Source organism: Anabrus simplex, chromosome 2, assembly GCF_040414725.1.
Source record: "Anabrus simplex isolate iqAnaSimp1 chromosome 2, ASM4041472v1, whole genome shotgun sequence".
In the NCBI taxonomy this organism is placed as follows: domain Eukaryota; kingdom Metazoa; phylum Arthropoda; class Insecta; order Orthoptera; family Tettigoniidae; genus Anabrus; species Anabrus simplex.
Window position 1 is genome coordinate 922,210,843 of NC_090266.1, and position 23,936 is coordinate 922,234,778.

General features: G+C 41.7%; 1 protein-coding gene across 2 annotated transcripts in view; it reads left to right on the forward strand.

Annotated features, from left to right (window-relative positions):
- LOC136863734 (uncharacterized) overlaps positions 1-21,897 on the forward strand; it is a 112,328-nt gene extending 90,431 nt beyond the window's left edge. The window contains exon 4 of one of the 2 annotated variants that reach the window (XM_067140088.2): positions 19,429-21,897. In XM_067140088.2, the coding sequence (XP_066996189.2) occupies positions 19,429-19,601 (173 nt within the window). In that variant the 3' untranslated portion in view covers positions 19,602-21,897. Of the gene's footprint in view, positions 1-19,305 lie in introns of both variants that reach the window. The other variant, XM_068225878.1, reaches the window with a different exon arrangement.
- The last annotated feature ends 2,039 nt before the right edge of the window (positions 21,898-23,936 follow it).

The window sequence follows — 23,936 nt, forward strand, 5'->3', positions numbered from 1 at the left end:
TGATGGAATTAGGGTTGCTCAACGGAAAAAGAGCTAGCAACATTGTAGATTATTCGTCGCTGTTTGGGCAAAAGGCCATATCTCTTAATGCTCTTCCTATCCACTATATTCGTTAAGACTGGTCACGCCTCTCAGCCACATATGGATATTTAGTCCATCAGAACAATATTCGTTGTGTTCAATTTTGTACGCTTACGTGTGTTTCATCACCTATCAATCGGCTTGTGATGCTATGAAAGAGTTTAAACCAGAAGCTGGCGCCTTTCGTTTTCGGAGGTATGGAGAAACTTATTCAGCATAGAGACATGTGCTTGAATGGTGGAGGTGCAGAGTCTCTTGAACTGTCATCAGTATGGAAACTGAATGGCGTACCGTATGGCTTTTTAGTGCCGAGAGTGTCCGATGACATATTTGGCTCGCCAGGTGCAGGTCTTTTGATCTGACGCCCGTAGGAGACCTGGGCTTCGTGAAGAGGATGAAATGATGATGAAGACAACACGTACACCCAGCTCCCGTGCCTGCGAAATTAACCAATTATGGTTAAAATTCCCGACCCTGCCGAGAATCGAACCCGGAATCCAAGTGACCAAAGGCCAGCACGCTAACCATTTAGCCATGGAGATGATATTATGATACAGTTTATGCTGAAACGTACATACTTTGTAAAATTTATGAAAGAAGATTGCACACCACTAACATCTATTGAACTGATAAAGTATAAGGATTATTCAATTTAAGAGACAGAGCTGGCAACACTGACAGTAACTGAACAATTTAACAACTCTTATTCTAGGTGCTGCAAGCATGCCGTTTCTTCTAACAATAAAAATTTGGAGCGCAACCAAGCAGAAATATGAAGTTATTTAACTCTTAACTACCCGGGTCGCGTCTTATAGACCGCGCGAAATCCCTAATATTTTGATAACTGCCCTTTCGTAGTTAATGTGGACTCGTCCGGCCTCGTAATCGCTTAGATCGGTAATTGAAAATAACAGCCAGTGAAGAGGCAACAATCGCCAAGTTGTTTGCAATTTTTAACTTGTTATAGTGCTGTGTATGTCTCCAGGAGCGGACCCGAGTGTAAGTATAACACGGTGGGCTACGATGATGTCGGAAACTGTTAAGTTTGTTGACAATGATTTTGATACAATAGCACAAGAATGGGTATATGATGTTTCAAGAGGTGACCTATCTGGAGAAGAGGACATAAGCTATATTTGACTTCAGCTCATGGCAGTGTATCGGAACAAGAAGACGGTTGTGTAGGAGGAGAAAATTCTAAAAATAACAATGATGGTGACTCATGCACTTCATCAGTAAAGGATAACTACAGGCAGAGTAACACCATTCAGCAGATTATGAATCCTTCTGTGAGATCATGGGAATGGTGAGAAAACGCTAGTTAATAACTAAGATATCCATGAACATAGTGCATTGCACATTCCTCAAGGATATGATCCCGCTTCTCATTCCCGTCAGAAAAATTAGACTGAGGTTTTCTCTTCACGAGCCAAAATTTAAAAAATGAGAGCTCGCAGCAATTCCTGACTGCTGGCAGCGCTGAACGAACTCGGAAATTTAGTGAATGTTTTATATCCTCCGCCCACGTTGCTTCGGCAAGCACAGAGGAGCTTAAGGTCGTAAGTAGTGTATATTTTATTGTAAATGTTTGTGGGGCGAACAGGTTTTATTCCTTTTTTACTTTATAAGTGAATGTTTTGATGGTTAAAATCAAAGTAAGAAGTAGTTGGTAAATGTAATTAAGATTTCAATTTCGGTTTGACTTTATATTGTCGACAACCAGGAGTTCATTCTTTGATGATGATGATGCTGATGCTTGTTGTTTATAGGGGCCTAACATCTAAGGTCATCGGCCCCTGGAGTTCATTCGTGAGTTAGATGATTCATACAGAATATATGTTTCGTCCATTGTGTAAACACAGTTGTGAAAAACTTTAGACCTGTACAAGTGAAAACCTGCTCTTCAGTCAATGAATAGGTCAGGGATGGAATGAATGAAGCCCCATCTTGCAGCGAGGATAGGAATTGTGCCGGCTGCCGAAGCCTGTCGCACTCCTCTGGGGCAATGATTAATGACTGACAGATGAAATGAAATGATAGTTGAGATTGTTGCTGGAATGAAAGATGACAGAGACAACCGGAGTACCCGGAGAAAAACCTGTTCCGCCTCCGCTTTGTCCAGCACAAATCTCACATGGAGTGACCGGGATTTGAACCACGGAACCCAGCGGTGAGATTTAGACCTGTACAAGTATCATATACATAATTGAGAAGTCGATCTTCCTGAATCAAAGTAAATCCACAAGTACATAAAGTCTTGATTTGGAAAACACAATTCCGGCTTTTGGCATCCTACAGATATACCGTCGAACCTCCAAACCTCGAACCTCCATTACACGACTTTTCAGTATCTCGAAGGAACTTAAATTTCCCGGCCGCTCGTCGTATTCTTCACGTGTATTTATTTCTCTATTACTCGAAATTCGGTTACACGAATTTCTCGATCTCACAAATTTTTGTTCTACCTTGAACCAAAAAATACTCTGTAACTCGAATTTTGTGCAACATTAACTGTGCAGTATGGCATTTCTGGTTTGTGAGGAACAGTTAACAAGTGATGCTGGGAGCTAATATGACGGGAACCGAAAAACTAAAACTTCTTGTGATTGGAAAATCGGCGAAGCCTCGCTGTTTCTTGGGTGTGAATTAATTACCGGTCACGTACGTAATAAATCCCCCGAATTCGGAGATGACAAGCTTCATTTACGAATCTCGGCTGCGTGGTATTGACGAGAAGTTTCAACGTGAAAGGAGGAAAGGTTAACCGTAACAAACAGAAGAGACTAACATATTTTTTCCAAAGGTGTTAACGAAGGTATGTTTCTTGTTTCACTACTGTGTTTTCTGTATCCTGTCTTCTAAAAAGTTACTATAATAAGTGTAAAAATTAAAGTTATGCCGTAAAATAGAGTTTGTTTGTACATTTTTAAGTACTGTTAAAATAATGTATACAGTATAAGCCCGTAGATACGTATGATTCTATTATGTGCTATACCTGCTCGGGAACGGTATTATCTATATCTCGAAATTTCGATAACTCGAAATGAAATTTAGCTCCCGAGGGATTCGAGATATCGAGGTTCCACTGTACAACCAAGAATACCTTCGTAGCGCGCAGCTTCTTGTGTGTTCGCTCTCACTTTGTGTACGGTAATACGAAATTTGTGTTTGTGTGTTGTGCTTATCATTCGTGTTCTTTCAGTGACAGTCGGCCCCGTGGTGTAGGGGTAGCGTGCCTGCCGCGGGTTCGATTCCCGGCCAGATCAGGAATTCTTACCTGGACGTGAGGGCTGGATCGAGGTCCACTCAGCCTACGTGATTAGAATTGAGGAGCTATCTGACGGTGAGATAGCGAGACCGGTCCAGAAAGCCAAGAATAACGGCCGAGAGGATTCGTCGTGCTGACCACACGACGTCTCGTAATCTGCAGGCCTTCGGGCTGAGCAGCGGTCGCTTGGTAGGCCAAGGCCCTTCAAGTGCTGTAGTATCATGGGGTTTGGTTTGTTTTTTTCTTTCAGTGACTGAGACTGTTTTGAGTGCAGTTTAATTACACATTTTGCTACATTATTAACAGTTTGTGCTATGGACGGGGGCTTATATGTGGAGGGTGGTCCTCTTTCCATATTACATTCTAATTCACCTACATTGAATTGTATGCAACAGCTGTCTAATAATGTTGTGATTCCTAAATTCACCTCCTACCTATGACTGTAATATGCAGTCGAGTTGTTCATCCGCGGTGCCAGCAAACAAGCGTGCTTTGGAAGAACCTTCAGGTACCACTGATAAAAAGCAAGCAATTACACCAGTGCGTACGATTATAATAAAGTTAACCGGTATCATCTTGATTCTTATGGACCTTATTACATCTCGTAGAAGAGAAACAGGTCCGCCTCTGTGGTTTAGTGGTTAGTGTGATCAGCTACCACCCCCGGAGGCCCGGGTTCGATTCCCGGCTCGGCCACGAAATTTGAAAAGTGGTACGATGGCTGGAACGGGGTCCAGTCAGCCTCGGGAGGTCAACTGAGTAGAGGTGGGTTAGATTCCCTTCTCAGCCATCCTCGAAGTGGTTTTCCGTGGTTTCCCACTTCTCCTCCAGGCAAATGCCCGGATGGTACCTAACTTAAGGCCACGGCCGCTTCTTTCTCTCTTCCTTGTCTATCCTTTCCAATCTTCCCATCCCCCGACAAGGCCCCTGTTCAGCATGGCAGGTGAGTCCACCGTTTCGAGGTGCTGGTCATTCTTCCCAGTTGTATCCGCCGACGCAAAGTCTCACGCTCCAGAACACTGCCCTTGAGGCGGTCGATGTGGGATACCGCGCTGACTCCGAGGGAAAAACCAACCCTGGAGAGGGTAAACAGATTAAGAAAGAAGAGAACCAAGGAAACATAGGTAAACTACATCCGATGGCGCTTGGCAACATTATTAATCAGGAGTTTCCATCTCAAAGTCAAACAAAAAAAAAAAAAAAAGAAAAGATATGCAATTTCATTCTGCAGAAGCAGCAGACTAGTTTGTCGGTTTTACTTCCTTTTCTGTACATCAGTTTGAAGGTTATACAGTATTCCTTCCCATGTCATAATTCCACAGGGTGTCTTTAGGTATCGAGGAAAAAGTGCTATTACAAGCGGTCGATTCATCTGTTAAAATTAGATGAGTAGAACGCATGTATAGGCGCATATTCAAAAACACTGTTCTAACAGTTGTTCCATTTTTTTTTTTTTGCTAGTTGCTTTACGTCGCACTGACACAGATAGGTCTTATGGCGACGATGGGACAGGAAGGACTAGGAGTGGGAAGGAAGTGGCCGTGGCTTTAATTAAGGTACAGCCCCAGCATTTGCTGGTGTGAAAATGGGAAACCACGGAAAACCATTTTCAGAGCTGCCGACAGTGGGGTTCGAACCTACAATCTCCCGAATACTGGATACTGGCCGGACTTAAGCGACCGCAGCTATCGAGCTCGGTACAGTTGTTCCAATACGGATCTGTGTGATCACTTTTGAATCTCAGAGTCTTCTACACAGTGCGTCAATATATGGGGCACGTTGTGAGGTTTCTCAACATGTGGCACCAGTGCGTATTCGGTATAATTGTTTACGCTTCGGAAATGTTAGTAAAAATGGCCGATCTCAGGCTAGATGGAATAACTGTGGTATGCAGCATGCTCCAAACCGTTGCTAACAGCTTCAGCCAACGTTTGCACATTGTCAAGGTGAACATAACGCATTAAGTAAACAGTGCCGTGAGTAAAGTAAAGGATTGGATATAAACGAGATTTCAGTCAAACGTGACCTACCCTGCGGTGTAGGGAGAAACGCGTCGGTCTGTCGCGCGGTGGCCCCGGGTTCGATTTCCGCCAGGGTCAGGGGTTTTAAATTGTAAATGATTAATATCCCTGGCCTCGGGACTGGGTGTTTGTGTCGTCCTTGAGTTCGCTTTCCTCACATTCAACACTCTACACTTCCACAATTACACTTACACGCATGTTCCTGTCAAATGGTGAAAGTAGTGGAAAAAGGTCTGTAGAGATCGACGCCACGAACAAATATTAATTAAAACAAGAATAACTTACCCTTTAAGAAGACTACGGAAGCTCTTTATGAAAAATAAGTTAAAGTGTTTAAGTCATTACCTCTCCGAGGCGAGCAAGCTTTTCCTTCCTCACCAGGAAAACAAGATCACAGAATCACTGTTTTTCAACGTCGGCGATCTCTTCCGAAATTCTCCAGAATACCCACCCGCTTCCCACCGTTATTTTATCATCCATTGGTGGGGATCAGTGGGCCCCAATCCCTACCCACCTCACCCACACTTGATCATACCAAGCACTGATAGTCCTTAACCTGGAAGCACATCCCACTCCCCACTAATCTCTTCAGAATCCCTATTACTGGCATCCATAACCTAGTTACTCAACTTTTACACATACTCCCAGCCCCCGTGCCAGCAAAATTAACCAATGATGGTTAAAATCCCGATCATACCGGGAATCGACGCCGAGACCCCTGTGACCAAAGGCCAGCACGCTAACCATTACGGGAGTTGATAATACGTATCATTCATGGAAGCTTCTAAAATAAGAAAGATTGCAGTGGAATAGCCAATAGGCGCTAGCTTCAGAAATTCTTACACGTTCGGCACACCCCCTTACAGCATTGCCTGAAAATTGGTTTCGTGCAGGTACACCAGTTATATTTCCTGGATATACTGTCCTGCGATTAGATCGAGATGATGAGTATGGAGGCAGTGGTCTACTAAAAGTCAACAATATTCGCCGCAGCTACCTTTATGAGCTAGCGCCGATTGGTTATTCCAATGAAATCTTTCTTATTCTAGAAGCCTCCATGAATGTTAATTCATTCCAAGTAGCTCCTGCGCGTATCTTTCTCCCTATAATTGAATTTATATTTATATCTATCTATGTTACATTACGTATTATAATTCAGCTAGCAGAATGGGACATTTTATTGAACCAACTGGAACCTTAAGGACCGTGCTGGAACAGCTCTTCAAAATATGATGGACGACCACCACTTGTTGATAATCAACGACGACAGTTCTACCCTTATATCTCGTCCTGAACATCAACCTTAGGCAGTGGATGTAACTACCTGCTCCTGGCAGTTGCTGCGAACCTCTCTCGGGAAACACGACGACACACTCTGGGATATGATCATCTTGTAACTGTTCGCTCTCCCATATCAAGACACTTGGGGAGATGAAAGTTATTATCTTGTGACACATGAATATCAAATAAACTATATGTAGCTTGCCCGCAAATTGCCACGCAAATAGAAACAATTAACATTCCATGGTTTCCCATTTCTCTATGTGATGTTTGGGCGCCAGGGTTACAGTTTTAAACAAAACTGTAAACCAAAATTTATATTTACTAGCATAGAGACTTATATTTATATCACAGGGGTAGGATTTTAAATAATTAACTATTAAGTATCGCTTAAGAAAGAAAATTAACGCAATATAAAATACAAATGAATGTATTATACAAAAAATGAGATGAATCGGAAAAGTTCCTTAAAGCGTGGAGGGATTTAGAATTTACGTTACTGAATTTACTAATTGCTTGCTTTATCTAATTGAAGCTCACCAATTGCAGCTTTCGTTGAAGTCATCCCGGGTTTCCGTGGTTACTCGTTATCTTCTTTTCGATGTAGAATTGGCTCCATGGACATCCTTCCTTCCCTCTCTGATGTGGTACGGGCTATCTGGACTAGCACTCCCTAACTGCCTAGTCTTTAAAATTAGACATTGGCCCTATACTTGTAGAAACTGATCAGCGTTGATCGTATGAGGAGAAAATTCAGAGATATGAATTTTTCCATATTAGTAGAAATCTCAATCCAACTGAGCTATACTATTTATACGGTACAGACTTGTACCAAATTCCGTAGAATTGAACTAAACATAGTTCTTCGTCCAGAAGATTTACTGAATATAACACAAGTTGTAAGCTTGTTTCGTTTCACGTAGATCCGATACCATAACCGCAGCTAAGTACTGTATCGAAGCGACAACACACTGTACAAAAGTCAATAACGTCGTTCACAGTAGATGTTCTAATAGTAGATCGGATGATAGCAGAAGTAGTAGTTAGCCGCCGTTCTCGTGGTGAGAATCTCTATATATCCGGGCTCACCCCCACTCTTGGTAACCGTTCAATCTCAAAACTCATATACAACGAAGTATCTGATTCGAAGATCGAATTATCAACTTCCCTTCTCTTCTTTCTTGACAAGTCCAGTAGGCGTGGCGATGATGTAGCTGACCAGCTTGCAAGCCTCGCGCGCGGGTCGCTGTTTACTAGCCTTAGCTCATGAGTTAAACCCATGAGTCATGCAATTTTCCACGCTCAAGAATAACCGTTTCCGTATACACAAATATGAGATGAAATGACAACAACTATATTTCAACATATTAACCAAATCCAATACATAATAAATTCCTATCTTTCATAATATAATAATAAATAATAAATTACGTTATAATATATACAATATGATTGCAAAAACCTTATTTACAAATGCTTGACGTAGAATACATATGTTATTACGAATAATTGCCGATGGCGGATAAACTTGATATCAAATGATATCGCGTAAAATGATATTATATTAAATTGGTAGGGCTGGAGAAGCCTGGACGGTTACAATCTTCTTATCGGAATCTCTTTTCAAAATAGCTACGCCTAACCTACAACTTTCTACCCAACCACAAAAAGGAATAGCAAACGAGAAAACTGGATTGCCTTCGACAGGAAAACAGACTGTGCATTTTTTTTACAACAACTCTCCCTACCAAACCACTTAAAAATACTAATGTTAAATACACATTATTAATGATGCAGCTTTCGTTGATATTCCAGTGAAACACTTGAAACTTACTTCTACGCCATGGTGGGACACATAATGCTCTCGAACGACTGCAAGAAGGAAACTTGCTTTCATGCAATATCGACGTCTTTCTTCCTGGGAGAATTATTCAACCTACCAACGTATCAACGCACAAGATAAACTATTTTTATAACAAACAAAATATGAGACGATCCAGCTCGTGAAGGAACAGGGAAGAAATCAACTGAAAACTGCTCTTACTGCAGTTATACTAAAGCCTCTATTTTTTAAAATGCTATTGGTTCGGAGCGTCGACCCATGTGGATCTTCTGCTCCTACTGGCACCATATTGGATGAACCTGTGTGTAATTGGAATGGTGGTAGTGTGGAATGTTGTGTGTGAGGAAAAGAAGATTAAGGACGTCACAAACACTCAGTCCGCAGGCCAGGGATATTAATCATTGCAATTAAAATCCCATGACCTGGCCGGGAATCGAACCCGGGGCCGCCGAGTGACAGGCGGACACGATGCCCCTTACACCGCGGGGCCGGACAAAGCCTCTATTAGACCCACCTGAGTCGGTGCGACGTAAACCCAATACCAAGAAAACGTTCTGGTTCGACCTCACCCTATTTGTCTCCCAGGATTTCCCCTTATTATACAGTACATTTTGCTATCTCTGTATCACACATCCGCACCATATACCCAGCCCACCAAAGTAATGCTGATCTTACTTTTCTGCTGATGGATGGATCTTTATAAATGGGACGAGAAAGTGGCCTCGCGGTTTTGGACACGTAGCTATCAGCTTGCATTCGGAAGATAGTGGGTTCGAACCCCAGTTATTCTGCTGATGGATGGATCTTTATAAATGGGACGAAGAAAGTGGCCTCGCGGTTTTGGTCACGTAGCTATCAGCTTGCATCCGGAAGATAGTGGGTTCGAACTCCAGTGTTGCCTCTGAAGATAGTTTTCCGTCGTTTCCCGTTTTCACACCAGGCAAATTCTGGGGCTGTACCTTAATCTTTTTACAAGTTGTTTTACATTGCATAAGATCTATCTGTGTCAGTGTGACGAAAAGCAAATTGTAAACTAACAAAAATGTGGAGTAGGCTACAATTCTTTATTTTAGCATCTTATCCATCTTCCTCATTCACTGAGTGGGCCTATTGTTCTAACGAGTATATATCGCTCAAAAGCATCCAACATTTCCGCATCTCTTGCTGCTTGTGGCCACGTCTCTGAGACTTTTTTTAAAGATTTACTATCTACACGAGTTAGTATTCTTGGGTGAAGTAGGCTGTTCAGCGCAAAATACACTGTATTAGCAGCCGTTAGTCTCCGTATTATAAGACGGAACAGGAAGAACATTCGAATATAATCCAAGTCAAAAATCGCAGCTGGATGTTATGCTGACTTTATACAATCATGCGAAAGTGGTGTTCAAAATGAAGTCACCTTTTGTTGTCATTTTTTGTTGTTCTTTTTGTTGTTGATACTCACCCAGCAAACACTGATTGCTATTGTGGAGTCATTTAGTAGGCAATTTAAGAGCAATAAACTAATTAGTGAAAGTCTAGACAGGGCAATAATATAGAGAGAGGTAAGAATATCTTTGAAACGACTTTCTTGTCTCGTATATGCTTTAGACATTCGGTTTGATAATGCCTCTCTCACATGCAATAGCCCCTTATTTCCCAATTATAGCTCCAGTCAAACAGATGTATACGAGGGTCGAGTCATAAGTCATGGCAACTTTTTTTTTTTTTTCGCGAACAGGACACAACACAGAAAATCTAAGATTCACATTTGGAAATATAGGGCATATACTTGCATATTGCCTGAAGTCAAAATTCTGACTTCAGGAGATTCTCGTAGGAAAGTGACAGAACACAGGCCATTGGTAAACATTGTTTTATTATGGTATAGACAGCAAATACACAAGACTACGTACAAAGGACAGGTCTCCACTGGTTACAGACCTTCCAAATAATCACGTAATGTTTCCACTGTGTGTACATCTTTGTCCCTGGACACTGGACGGCCTGGGCGAGGCAAATCGGCAGTTGATACTCTACCCCGTTTGAACGTCTCCACCCACCTCGCCACTGTTCTATATCACATGGCATGCACACATAATGCTTCCCGCAGCTCTGCGTGGCATTGTCGTACTTTTCTGCCGCGGAGAACTGCTATTTTAATATACGATCGTTTCTCCTGCTTGTTGACTTCCATTTTGTGACGCTCTCACTCACACACTGAAGTTGGGGTCATGCTTAGACCCACACTGTTGTTTATATACAGCATCTAGTGGCATCATACGCAAGTACATGCTGTACGTTTCCAAATGCATATCTTAGATTTTCCGTGTTCTCTCCTGTTCGCAAGAAAAAATAGTTGCCATGACTTATGACTCGACCTACGTATATAACGGTGTAAAAACTACAATTTCACGGAGGTATCCGACGGGAGTAATTCACACAGGACTGACAGTAATGAAATCTTACGTCCCTGAAATGGAACGATTCATGTAAATGAATGAGTAAAATTGTGGACATTGCAAAAATTCGGACCGAGCTCGATAGCTGCAGTCGTTTAAGTGCGGCCAGTATCCAGTATTCGGGAGATAGTAGGTTCGAACCCCACTGTCGGCAGCCCTGAAAATGGTTTTCCGTGGTTTCCCATTTTCACACTAGGCAAATGCTGGAGCTGTACCTTAATTAAGGCCACGGCCGCTTCCTTCCCTCTCCTAGCCCTTTCCTGTCCCATCGTCGCCATAAGACCTATCTGTGTCGGTGCGACGTAAAGCAACTAGCAAAAAAAAAAAAAAAACAGGAATTCGGGGAGAGGCAGGAAAATGGCAAATAACTTTGTGGAGTTCCTAGAAGGTAAAGATTAATGGAAATTTAAACTAATTTGTGTTTTGGTGTGCAATTTTTTCAAAGCGATGATACATATTTTTTGCACAGTAAATAAATACTACCTCTCCTAACATAATTGACCTTTCGGAAAACGTTTTTTCTTGAACCCAGCAAATAAATTATGACTGAGAAATATTCGGGACAATATTATTATTAGCACAGTCCTGATTTCATTTGAGAAGGCATAAGCGAATCGCATATAATTTGAAACCGTTCGTTTAGCCTCCGTGGCTCAGACGGCAGCGCGTCGGCCTCTCACCGCTGGATACCGTGATTCAAATCCCGGTGACTCCATGTGAGATTTGAGCTGGACACAGCGGAGGCAGGACAGGTTTTTCTCCGGGTACTCCTGTTTTCCCTGTCATCTTTCACTCCAACAACACTCTCCATTCTCATTTGATAGCATCTATCAGCCATTAATAAATCACTTTGGGAGTGGTGACCCCATCGTACTAATAGCATATATATGCTTCATGCATTACATCCCTGACCCGGTCAATGACTGGAAAACAGGTTGTAGGTTTTCATTTTCAGTATTAAATCCTATTGGAGCACGTAAATATTAATCACTTAAATTCCTGTCTAAATGAACACTTGTCAAGAAATGCTATTGAAGTGATTTGGTCTTAACACGAAAGCTATTCGGAATCATGTTTGTTTATGTCTTGTAGAAAACTTTCTGATAGTAAAGTAAGTTCGTGATCTCGTCCGGAGGTGATGCAAACCTTTTCAGGCACACCCCGGATGGAGGTGAGCTTCATGTACCTATTTAACCATGTACCTTCATATGAAGGTATGCATCACCTTTACCTATCTAATAATCACATAAATGAAATATCATGCCTTAGGACACAAGATAAAAATAAAATTTCCCGATAAATCTTAACAGATGAAAGTACACGGGGTAATATCTACAAGGGTGTGTATCATCCCTTACAATGTAATACTACTACTACTTTGGCCACATTTCCTGAATTTGACGCTACTAAGCTACTTGTAGTGTTATTTAGACTTGTCTAGTAACCTTTGAATTGTCGTCTCTCTAACCAGGAATCACCATTAGCCCTAGCGGTATGTTCTCGTCTACAATCATTACGCATAAGGAATAATCAGTATTAGGCGACGATTATGAAGAATTGTGAAATTTTAACAATTTCCTGCACACTCTTAACAGGTCGCCATTGAATTTACTCTGGAATTTACACTTGGAAATTGATCCGGTTGTAATTTATACTGTTAGCGGGAAACAATTCACTGACGCCTGAAGCATAATTCACTGGAAAGTAATTGCCAATTAACATATATTCGAATTGGTTGGAATTACCAATGTAAATATAACTGTTAAGGTTTTTACAAAGTCGGCAACCAAGTTATACTGGCGAAAATATATGTCAAAACTGAGAGAATAGAAATTCCCAAATAAATCAACTACGTTCATCAAACTTCTTATTGCCACATTACACAATCTCAGAGTAACCAGGTGAGGCATTAGTTGTAAATAATAACTAGCCTTCGACGGTTTTCGGAAGCGCTGGGGTGCCAGAATTTTGTCCCGCAGGAGTTCAGTTACCGACACGAGGCGGACATATTTGAGCGCCTTCAAATACCACCGGACTGAGCCAGGATTGAACCTGCCAAGTTGGGTTCAGAAGGCCAGCGCCTCGACCGTCTGAGCCACTCAGCCCGGCGACATCAGTTATTTGTACATTATATATACAGAAATTTCAATAAGGAAATACACTGACTGACAGAGCAAATGCAACACCAAGAAGGAGTGGTCAGAACTTTATGCCAATTGCAGGGTAGACTGACGTCACTGAGGTATGCTCATGATGTGAAATGCGCCGCTGTGCTGCGCACGTAGCGAACGATAAATGGGACACGGCGTTGGCGAATGGCCCACTTCGTACCGTGATTTCTCAGCCGACAGTCATTGTAGAACGTGTTGTCGTGTGCCACAGGACACGTGCATAGCTAAGAATGCCAGGCCGCCGTCAACGGAGGCATTTCCAGCAGACAGACGACTTTACGAGGGGTATGGTGATCGGGCCGAGAAGGGCAGGTTGGTCGCTTCGTCAAATCGCAGCCGATACCCATAGGGATGTGTCAACGGTGCAGCGCCTGTGGCGAAGATGGTTGGCGCAGGGACATGTGGCACGTGCGAGGGGTCCAGGCGCAGCCCGAGTGACGTCAGCACGCGAGGATCGGCGCATCCGCCGCCAAGCGGTGGCAGCCCCGCACGCCACGTCAACCGCCATTCTTCAGCATGTGCAAGACACCCTGGCTGTTCCAATATCGACCAGAACAATTTCCCGTCGATTGGTTGAAGGAGGCCTGCACTCCCGGCGCCCGCTCAGAAGACTACCATTGACTCCACAGCATAGACGTGCACGCCTGGCATGGTGCCGGGCTAGAGCGACTTGGATGAGGGAATGGCGGAACGTCGTGTTCTCCGATGAGTCACGCTTCTGTTCTGTCAGTGATAGTCACCGCAGACGAGTGTGGCGTCGGCGTGGAGAAAGGTCAAATCCGGCAGTAACTGTGGAGCGCCCTACCGCTAGACAACGCGGCATCATGGTTTGGGGCGCTATTGCGTATGATTCCACGTCACCTCTAGTGCGTATTCAAAACACGTTAAATGCCCACCGCTACGTGCAGCATGTGCTGCGGCCGGTGGCACTCCCGTACCTTCAGGGGCTGCCCAATGCTCTGTTTCAGCAGGATAATGCCCGCCCACACACTGCTCGCATCTCCCAACAGGCTCTAGGAGGTGTACAGATGCTTCCGTGGCCAGCGTACTCTCCGGATCTCTCACCAATCGAACACGTGTGGGATCTCATTGGACGCCGTTTGCAAACTCTGCCCCAGCCTCGTACGGACGACCAACTGTGGCAAATGGTTGACAGAGAATGGAGAACCATCCCTCAGGACACCATCCGCACTCTTATTGACTCTGTACCTCGACGTGTTTCTGCGTGCATCGCCGCTCGCGGTGGTCCTACATCCTACTGAGTCGATGGCGTGCGCATTGTGTAACCTGCATACCGTTTTGAAATAAACATCAATTATTCATCCGTGCCGTCTCTGTTTTTTCCCCAACTTTCATCCCTTTCGAACCACTCCTCCTTGGTGTTGCATTGTCACTGTCAGTCAGTGTACTAGACTTATCTCGCAGTTACTAATAAATGATTCACTTCAAGAAAATAATTTTTTTGCTAGTGATTTAACGTCGCACTAACACATTGAAGGTTTACGGCGACGCAAGGATGGGAAAGGGCTGGCCGTGGCCGTAGTCAATGCCCAGCCCAAGTCAGCATTTGCCTGACAGGAAAATAGGAAACCACGGCAAACCATCTTCAAGATTGCCGTCGGTGTGATTCGAACCAACCACTCCCGAATACAAGCTCACAGCTACGCGATCCTAACCGCACGGCCAACTCACTCCATTTTTAAAACGTTATTTGTTTTCAGAGACTTATTAAAAATTTGTTCTACAGGATATTACAGTACATACTATTTCTTCTAACATACTTGACGTCTCGGATTGCGTTACAATATTCGTCCTGCCAAGGAATTACGAATGAAAAATACTAGGTACTTTAAATTATAATATCCATACTATCCATCCTGTATATGAAAGAAGTGGCAAATGAAGTACATTTGAAAACATTCCGTTTTATCAAGAAGTTTTGGATATTCAAAGTAATCACACCCCTGAATATGCTGTGTTTATATCTCTAATGCTAGTTCTGAAAAAGTACTTCAAGTTTGATATGAGCCCGTTAGTAACCTTACTGAAAATGAAAGCTGATTTTTCGATATCTTTAACGGTTTACAAGCTATTTGAGGTGAACCTTTTATTTGTCTCACACTGTGTATTGTGCTCTTTTGATCGAATGCCGTTACATTTTAGTTACCAATTACCAACGGAAGTTCCACGCCTTCCGATTGTGAACTCTGAAAAGGAGTAGCTTCCTATAATAACCGATGAGGTCATCAACCCATCTCCCACTCGTTAATATGATGTAAGATGTCATCTTTGTGGTTTATTAAGCCCTATAAATCACATCGCCAGCGCTGCTATGCTTGTTTATTAGAAGATAAACATATACGAGACATGAATCACGGTATCCATCTTGTATATAAACTGCTCTGCATGTTCTGTCTAATGTCTGAAGGTTAAAGCTATGCAGTAGTAGAGAAGTGCGTAAATGTTTGTATAGCTTGATATCTTCGTACTCTCTACAGGGTGGTCAGAAACAACGTGAAGCGCGTTAGAGAGTTTGTCATGGTGATGAATAATTTGGAAAAGAAAGTAATTCGGTATCTCGCTCCGTTGTCATTTGATCAGCTGCTGAAGTTAGCCAATCAGATCGCTTCGGGGGCGAATTCAAATGGGCTTTGCGAGGCGGTGTTGCTAAGTCTGTACGAGGCTTAAGACCGACATGAGGACATCAGTCGAAGAAAAAACTACTCCAGGGGAGGGACTTGAACATGGGACTCCGAGCTGACAGGATTGCGACATAGCAAGTGAAAATGAAATGGCGTATGGCTTGTAGTGCCAGGAGTGTCCGAGGATATGGCTTGTAGTGCCAGGATTGTCCGAGGACATGTTCGGCTCGCCAGGTGCAGGTCTTTGAGTTGACCCCGTAGGCAACCTGCACGTCGTGATGGGGATGAAATGATGATGAAGACGAACACATACACCCAGCCCCCATGCTAGCGAAATTAACCAATGATGGTTAAAATTCCCGACCCTGGCGGGAATCGAACCCGGGACCCCACTGATCAAAGGCCAGCACGCTAACAATTTAGCCATGGAGCCGGACGACGTAGCAAGTACGCAACGGTGACATCGGCTGTGATGTTTATGTCTGATGCTGCTTTCTCGGCACGGGTAGCTACTAGGTAATCGGTCATTTACGGAAATGTGGGATGTGTAAACTGGATGTGGACTCGCATTGCAACACAAGCTTAGTCTGTGTTAACATTGCCATTTACTAGTTCACTTATGAAGAATTTGCACCCGAGACCTGTTTTTTAAATGACATCCTTGAAACGGTACACATTTTAGAGTTTTCTTTTTCGCGTTTCGTAAAAAGAACACAAGCGTCGTCCGGTTAATTTGGTGCTAAATGTGTTCATTGTTTTTCGAAAATACGGTAATTTAATATTCTAAATGTGTTGTTCTAAATGAATAGGTTTCAACAAACATACATTTCATTTTCAACAAGACTTTGTTCATCAAAATGAATTACTTTTGCAACTAATACCAGGTGTATGCATAATTTTTTGCCGGTTTTTGTGTAAAGGAAACATGTAATTTTGAAGGGGAATTCATTTTTTGTTTATTCACAATATTGGCCATCGGCTTCTACACACTTTGCCAATCTTTCAGGTGAGTTATGTACACAATGCCAGAAAAAACTGCTTTTCTTTTGCGGCAAACCATTCGTCGAGCCATTTTCCAACTTCCTCGAAATTGCTGAAGTGCTGCTTTGCGAGCGCGCGGCCCATTGATGCTAGGAGTTGATAGTCAGGTGGTACCAGGTCGGGGTAGTATGGCGCGTGCGCAAGAATGTCCCATCCAAGCGATTTCAGTATTTCACTGATTTTGCTGTGTGAGACGGCGCATTGTCGTGTAACAAAATCACTTTGCCATGTCTTATGGCCCATTCCGGTCGTCTTTCGATCAATGCGTGATTTAAATTAATCATTTGTTGGCGATAGAGTTGTGCATTAACGGTTTCACCGGGTTTCACGAGTTCCTAATACATAATACCTCTCTGGTCCCACCAGACACAAAGCATGGTCTTCTTGCCGATTTGGCCTTGGTGTTGACTGTCGCCAGGTGACAGCCACGATATTCTCCGCTTCGGGTTTTCAAAATAAATCCAGTTTTCGTCACCCGTCATAATTCTGCACAGAAATGATATCCTTTCGTGGCGTTAAAACAGTATTTCAGAAGTGACTTTGCGATTTTCCATTTGCCGTACATTAAACTCGCGTGAGACCCATTTACCGAGTTTATTGATCTTCCCCATTGCTCGTAAATCTCTGCTGATTGTTTCTTGTGACACATTTAATGCTTGTGTCAATTGCTGTTGTGTTTGAGTTGGGTTATCATCCTGTCTTTCACACTGAAATCACCACGTTTGAATTGTCGAAACCATGTCTCACATGTTCTAATCGATGGAGGGTGTTCATCATATGTTTCTGCCAGCAACGATGATTTTTCCCCAGCCTTTTTCTTTTGATTAAATAAGAAAAGCAATGCGTGCCGCAAATGTTCTTTTTCGGGCACATACATCGACAGGTTCACTGAACGATACAATACAGACGCTAGTGTTTGGCGGACTCAGCTTTTGTGCGTTGGTAGATTAATGTCAGGTGAACAAACTGACGTATGTGTCAAATTCATACGCTGCGTACTGTTCGATGGCACCATCTCTTAGTGAAACCGGAAAAGACTTGTGCATACACACAGTATTTAAAACCCTACAAAGATTCCCGCTCTCTCGAGTTCTTCTCTCCACCGATCAAAGTGGACGGTTAGACATGGTGAGGAAATCTTCCACTGTGGATTAAAGTCGTACAGTAAGTAATTACGTTAAAAGAAGTAGCACGGTCCATATTCTAGTATTCACGTACTTAGTTTTAAAAAAGCACATTCTTGTCAGTTGGAAGTTTTTATAACAAATGGTATTGGAAATTTAAAACTTTTTTGTTCGTGTTACGTAGCACATACAAAGACAGGTCTTATGACGACGATGGGACAGGAAATGGCTAGGAAATAATTTAGATACATAAATTGTCTGATGTGAAATTGGGAAACTACAAAACACCATCTTCAGGTCTGCCGACATTGGGTTTCGAAATCAATATCTCCCGAATGCAAGTTGACAGCTACGTGGCCCAAACCGCTTGGCCTCTCGCTCGGTTTACATTATAGTAAGTGGCGATTTCTTCAACGAGTTTGCTTAGCATTGAAAGATATATATTGAAGAAGTCCACTATTGTCTAATATATCTGTCTAAAATATCTGCGGAATAATTAAACGTGTTTGAAAGGAAACGATGTTGAACTCGGTCAACAATTTCTCGTGTGGCACACTATTATTAAACGTCCATTGTTTCTTCTATTTTAGTAAATAAATCTTGCAAAATGTCTTCGGACTTCAACTTTATTTATACCGAATTTATAAATAGGAGACCAGGCAAGTGACGGATATTCTAATGTACTATCTATAAGACTATAAGAAATTAAGACTAACATATTTTACATATTTAGAATTCCGAAACAAAGTTACTGTAATATATTTCTAGTTTCTCTCTACGTAACTTTTGTAAACAAGCTCTTAGTTACCAGGAACACCATTTTTCAGGGGTGCTAAAAGTATGATCCGAATGTATGCTTGTATCTACCTGACAATCTGCACCGGGTAGTCAAATCGCTCTCTTCGACCGGAATTCACTTTCAGAGAACGTAGGGCCTATACGAAGTGAACACTTAGGTATTCAAGAGATAAGGGAAAAACATAATGTCGTTTGTTCTTGAGGGTGTGAATTATACGATAGTCGAGTTACTTCATAAGCGTTTATTGAAATAAATGTAGGCCAATCTATGTCCTCAAAATACTTGAAGATTTTATATAGTTCCAAGTTGTTACATCAGCTGTCAATAATTGCGGGTGTAGATTTTATTTTCATTGTATTATTTAAGAAAATATCTTTGTGTTTGATAGTTTTCACACTGATTAAATCTCCACTGCTTCTCCTCGGAAAACACGCCGTTCGAGCATATTTGGTTAAAAATTGTACGAATTATAACACAATGTACAGTATTCAGTTTTAGTATTATGTCAGGAATACTGGGCTGGTCATTTTCGAGAACGTAGCTGTTCTATTGAGCAATGCTGTCCCAATTTGCTTCTTATGTTCTGTGTGCAGGCTCTTTTCTGGGTACCTTCATATGGCGCGTAGTGCGTTATCTGTTTGCTCTGGTGAGGATGATGTTCAGTCCCCGGAGCTACACAACTCCCGACGACTAGTTCACTGGTGTTCTGTCAACAGGCGGCGGTATTGGAGCCATCTTCAGACGACTGATGCGTGACCTGGTGTCCTGGCTGGGCTCCTTGTTTGGCTTGCGACCTTCTTCGGCTTCAGGACAATCGTCGATCTCCATGTCTTCTGAGGGTGTTACGACAGCGCCAGACGCCGAGGAGATGGCTGCCTCCGACTCGTAGTGGCTCATCTATGGAGTAACTTGAATACTTAGCTACACGAGAGTATATATAATTTGTAGAATTTTGGAGATATATTAACTTTCAACAAACCTCACCAACTACATAGAAACTATTCCTTGAGAGAAGGAAACCGACGGAAGTTTTGTGAATTTTTCATAACTTTGAATCATATCCACAAAATAACTGTATAGGAAAAGTTATAGAATGACAAGGTAGCTAGGTGGTATCATTGACACTCCCCTTCTATCCCTGTCTCACGGTGGGACTATAGGATCTGCTACCTCTTTATCTTGCCCTCCATATGCTCACCTATTTTATTGAATCCTGAATGTATCCAACTAGAAAGTAGTCACTACTTGTATTCTGTATTGCGCACTATTCTGATTCCCACACAATGTACACATTTACCTAACTTTCACATACGAATGAGTGTCAATGATGGAGCGTGACGTATTTTGTCCTTCAGTTTATCTACCATTTACAGACATAAAGACCATTTGATGCGGATTGGAAAAGAGTTTTCGTTGTTTACCATCCTGTGAACGCTGAAGTTGAGACTCGATATAGATTTGAACAGGGGCGATATTAGAAAAATTCTCGCATCACTCTTCCTGCGTTATAAATGAAATATATATCTAAATGTTCAAAGTCTGTGTAGAACATTGACGATATTAGATAAGGTCCCGAATCAGTATTTTCACATTACAAATTAGGTATATATTTAAATATATCGCATACTGTTGTGAGAAAGATGCGATGTTGTTTTGAGATATTACGTCTTCAGAACCTAAAGTAAATTATTATCTAAAACTTAAAAGTGTGCATTATCAGTAATTTAAAATTTATCTCCAGCTTCCTTCTTCAAAGCACCCCTGACGGCATGGAAAAGTCAGAACAAGAAGGAAGAGAATTCGTAATGAAAATTATACCAGGCGGCTCGCGAGCGCCGCACTTTCTACTTATAAATGTCGCGCATGCACAAATGATGAATGGGATGTCTACTAACTGATTTTCACAGGGGAACTACTGCCAGCAGGCGGGTTACGTCGGGATATGAAGAGATAACAACCGGACGGTCGCTTGCAGCATGTTCCCCAGCGTAATCCGTCTAATGCAACGTCTTGGACAGTATAGTACTAGGCTGGTGTATGGTACAGCAGCACTATATTTGCTGTCTGCATATCGGCAATGGATAGTGTGTTCAGCAACGGCGAATAGACAGACAACATTTTAATGTATGGAGAATCTGGTGAGAATGCAGCCGACGTTTCAAACAGACGTCTGTCTTCTACACATGTATTTCGCCGAACAGTATTAGTTTTTGTTTCATGCAAGCACCTCTTTTTAATAGTGGAATGTCTACACGTGTATATATTAATAAGTTATTAAATTTTCTTTCTGCATCATTGGCGTATTTGCAAATGCACCCTGTTATGGAAAGTGTGCAGAAAAATGAATGCTATTTCTTTCACAACCTCCAATGTACAGCACGTTGTAGCGTTCCGTCGAGAACAAGTGATTAGGCATCCCATGCATCTCTAGTGCATGCGGGAGAATTGCATGTAGATTGTACGGGCCGCCTGGTAAATAAGCTACACGTGTTATGACGTATACCATTAACATATTCATATAGGCAGGGCTCATCATGATGCAATTGAAAACTAATCTTGAACTAATCTCAATTCTGAAACAAAAGCCCTAAACTTGGAGATTTATGGTATAGGGAGATTGCAGTAGCAAGGAGTAAAACCATACCAGTCTGTTTCACCGGCATATTCTCTCAATGAATGACCATGATTTCTCACACTGTAGGTAGATAATGTAGGAATGAGCATGAGTATCCACAACGTAGATTCAAAATAACAGAGTAAACCTTAGCAGATGTTGGAACTCGGAATTATGGTGGAGTGATGCAGATGACCACGAAAATAATAGAAAATTCACTTTTGGTGCATGGTGAGGAAGGAAAGGAGTGAACATATGTTGGGACTATTGTTTATATTTAACACAAGAAATGAGCTATTTCATATCAACTTTCTATAGAATAATAGTCATAGAGAAAGGAATCGTGTTAAAAATATGCAAGGATATACTTTGGTATTTTTCGCAAATTTGTAATAAAAATTGTATATAAGCTAAATATGTTATAACTTCATCCATTGACATGTAAATATTGGCAAGGAATATCATCATGTAACTGAAAAGTGATCTTAAATAAATGAAAGATTTCTATGTCTTCCTTTAATACCTCAAGGAGAAATGCATACATAACATATAAGGAAATAAAGATAATCTTACATGACCTATGTGTTTTATTGTTTTGAGAATTTTTTCTGTTATAATATCCGATATCATATATTGATTGCTCTCTTAAAGAACATGAGTTCATTCGCAGTTCATTTTTCGTTTGTTTTTTGGCTGAAATTACATCAACAGAGCTACAGTTCCATGTTGAATATCTTCTGTTCATATATAAATTAACTTTAGTCCCGGACTGGAACTCATTCACGAGTACTGATAACGTTAGCCCAAGAAGCTCACCTCTTATTAACTTTTTCATCGTGAGCCATCTTGGCTATTATAAGTTTTTAACTGCAGCCTGGAATAGTTGTTCATTGGACATCTCGGACCACAGCTGCATGGTCTTGAATCAAGTTGTTCGCAGTCTCCCAGGTTCTCTCTTCCCTTATAGGATGATGCACAGCAGACTGTAAGTTGCCAGGTGCCTCATTACATGACGAAAATACTAGAGCTTCCAAACAGTAATAGTCTTCAGAACTTAGTCCGCCTTTCTAATCCTACGGAGAACCACCTCATTCCTAATCCTCTCGGTCGTGCTGATCTGGGATATTCGGCGCTAAAACCTCATCGTGAAAGCGGTCAGCGTCTTCACCGATGTTATCAAGAGTGCCCAGGCTCACATACCGCAGAAAAAGACGGGACGGAAGTAACATATAACCATTCGTACCCACACCATAACTAGAAACATGATATTTTCGCATTGACGATAAGTGCGACAAGAAATATTTTCAAGCGATTTTGAGATATCTTAAAGAAACATACGATTCTGGTTAAGAAATTAGTGTCTTTGTCTTCGCGAATTACAGCGAATTAATGCCGCAAGGCCAGTTTAAAACTACATTTACTTATTTCGCAATAAGTGCGAAAATGAAACGAAATTCATAGAAAATAGCGGTCTTGAAATTGTGTTCCAATATCACGTGTATGAAGGGAAACAGGAGACAGAATAAGTTTTTCTCATTTCGACAGAAGTACTCTTTGTATTAATATTCTATACAATCACTTAATGGTTTGGCCATATATGGCGAAAGCTACGGCCATGTAGAATGATTACCAATATTGTTTCTTTTTATTTATCTATCTTTCACATAAATAATTCACGAATCTCACGAATTAAAATTTTATGAATAATTTTAGGAAATGATTAATGCAAAATTAAAGCGATGGGTCAGCCCTATTTCGCGAAATAACGCGAAAACTTGTTTCCTTTTCGCGAAATCGAACATAAATTAATGCTAACATAATCATGCCCCTAACCATAATCATGACTACAAAGAACTGATTCACCGGGCGAGTTGGCCCTGCGTGTAGAGGCGCGCGGCTGTGAGCTTGCATCCGGTAGATAGTAGGTTCGAATCCCACTATCGGCAGCCCTGAAAATGGTTTTCCGTGGTTTCCCATTTTCACACCAGGCAAATGCTGGGGCTGTACCTTAATTAAGGCCACGGCCGCTTCCTTCCAACTCCTAGGCCTATCCTATCCCATCGTCGCCATAAGACCTATCTGTGTCGGTGCGACGTAAAGCCCCTAGCAAAAAAAAAAAAGAACTGATTCATGGAAACAATAGCTTCCCTGGCTTGTCCAATTAGGCATATGATTTCCATGGAGTGTTATCATATGATAATATAATATTCATTACTTTGGTATCCGAACTGACCATCTAAGAGGATTAAAGAAATTAAAAAAGAACGCAATTAGGTTATGTGCTTTACGTCTTCTACTACTACTCTTTGTTAAGAAGGAAGCAATACTTTTCAGTGCCGACTCAGTTAAATGTAACTCAAAAGCTTTCCAGTGTGTCGAACACACAATTTCAATATAAATATTACACTGAAACATACCTGTAAAACACGTTATTAAACAAGGAATTACAAGTTTCGTTTGTAAAAGAACATCATCAAATTCTATCAAGTCACATTCAGTATTTGGAAATATTTACGTTTACTTCTGTCCAAATATATATGAATTTGAAATTTGGAACTTATATTATCACCACTCCAGCACAAATAAACATAAATATTTCAAAACATTGAA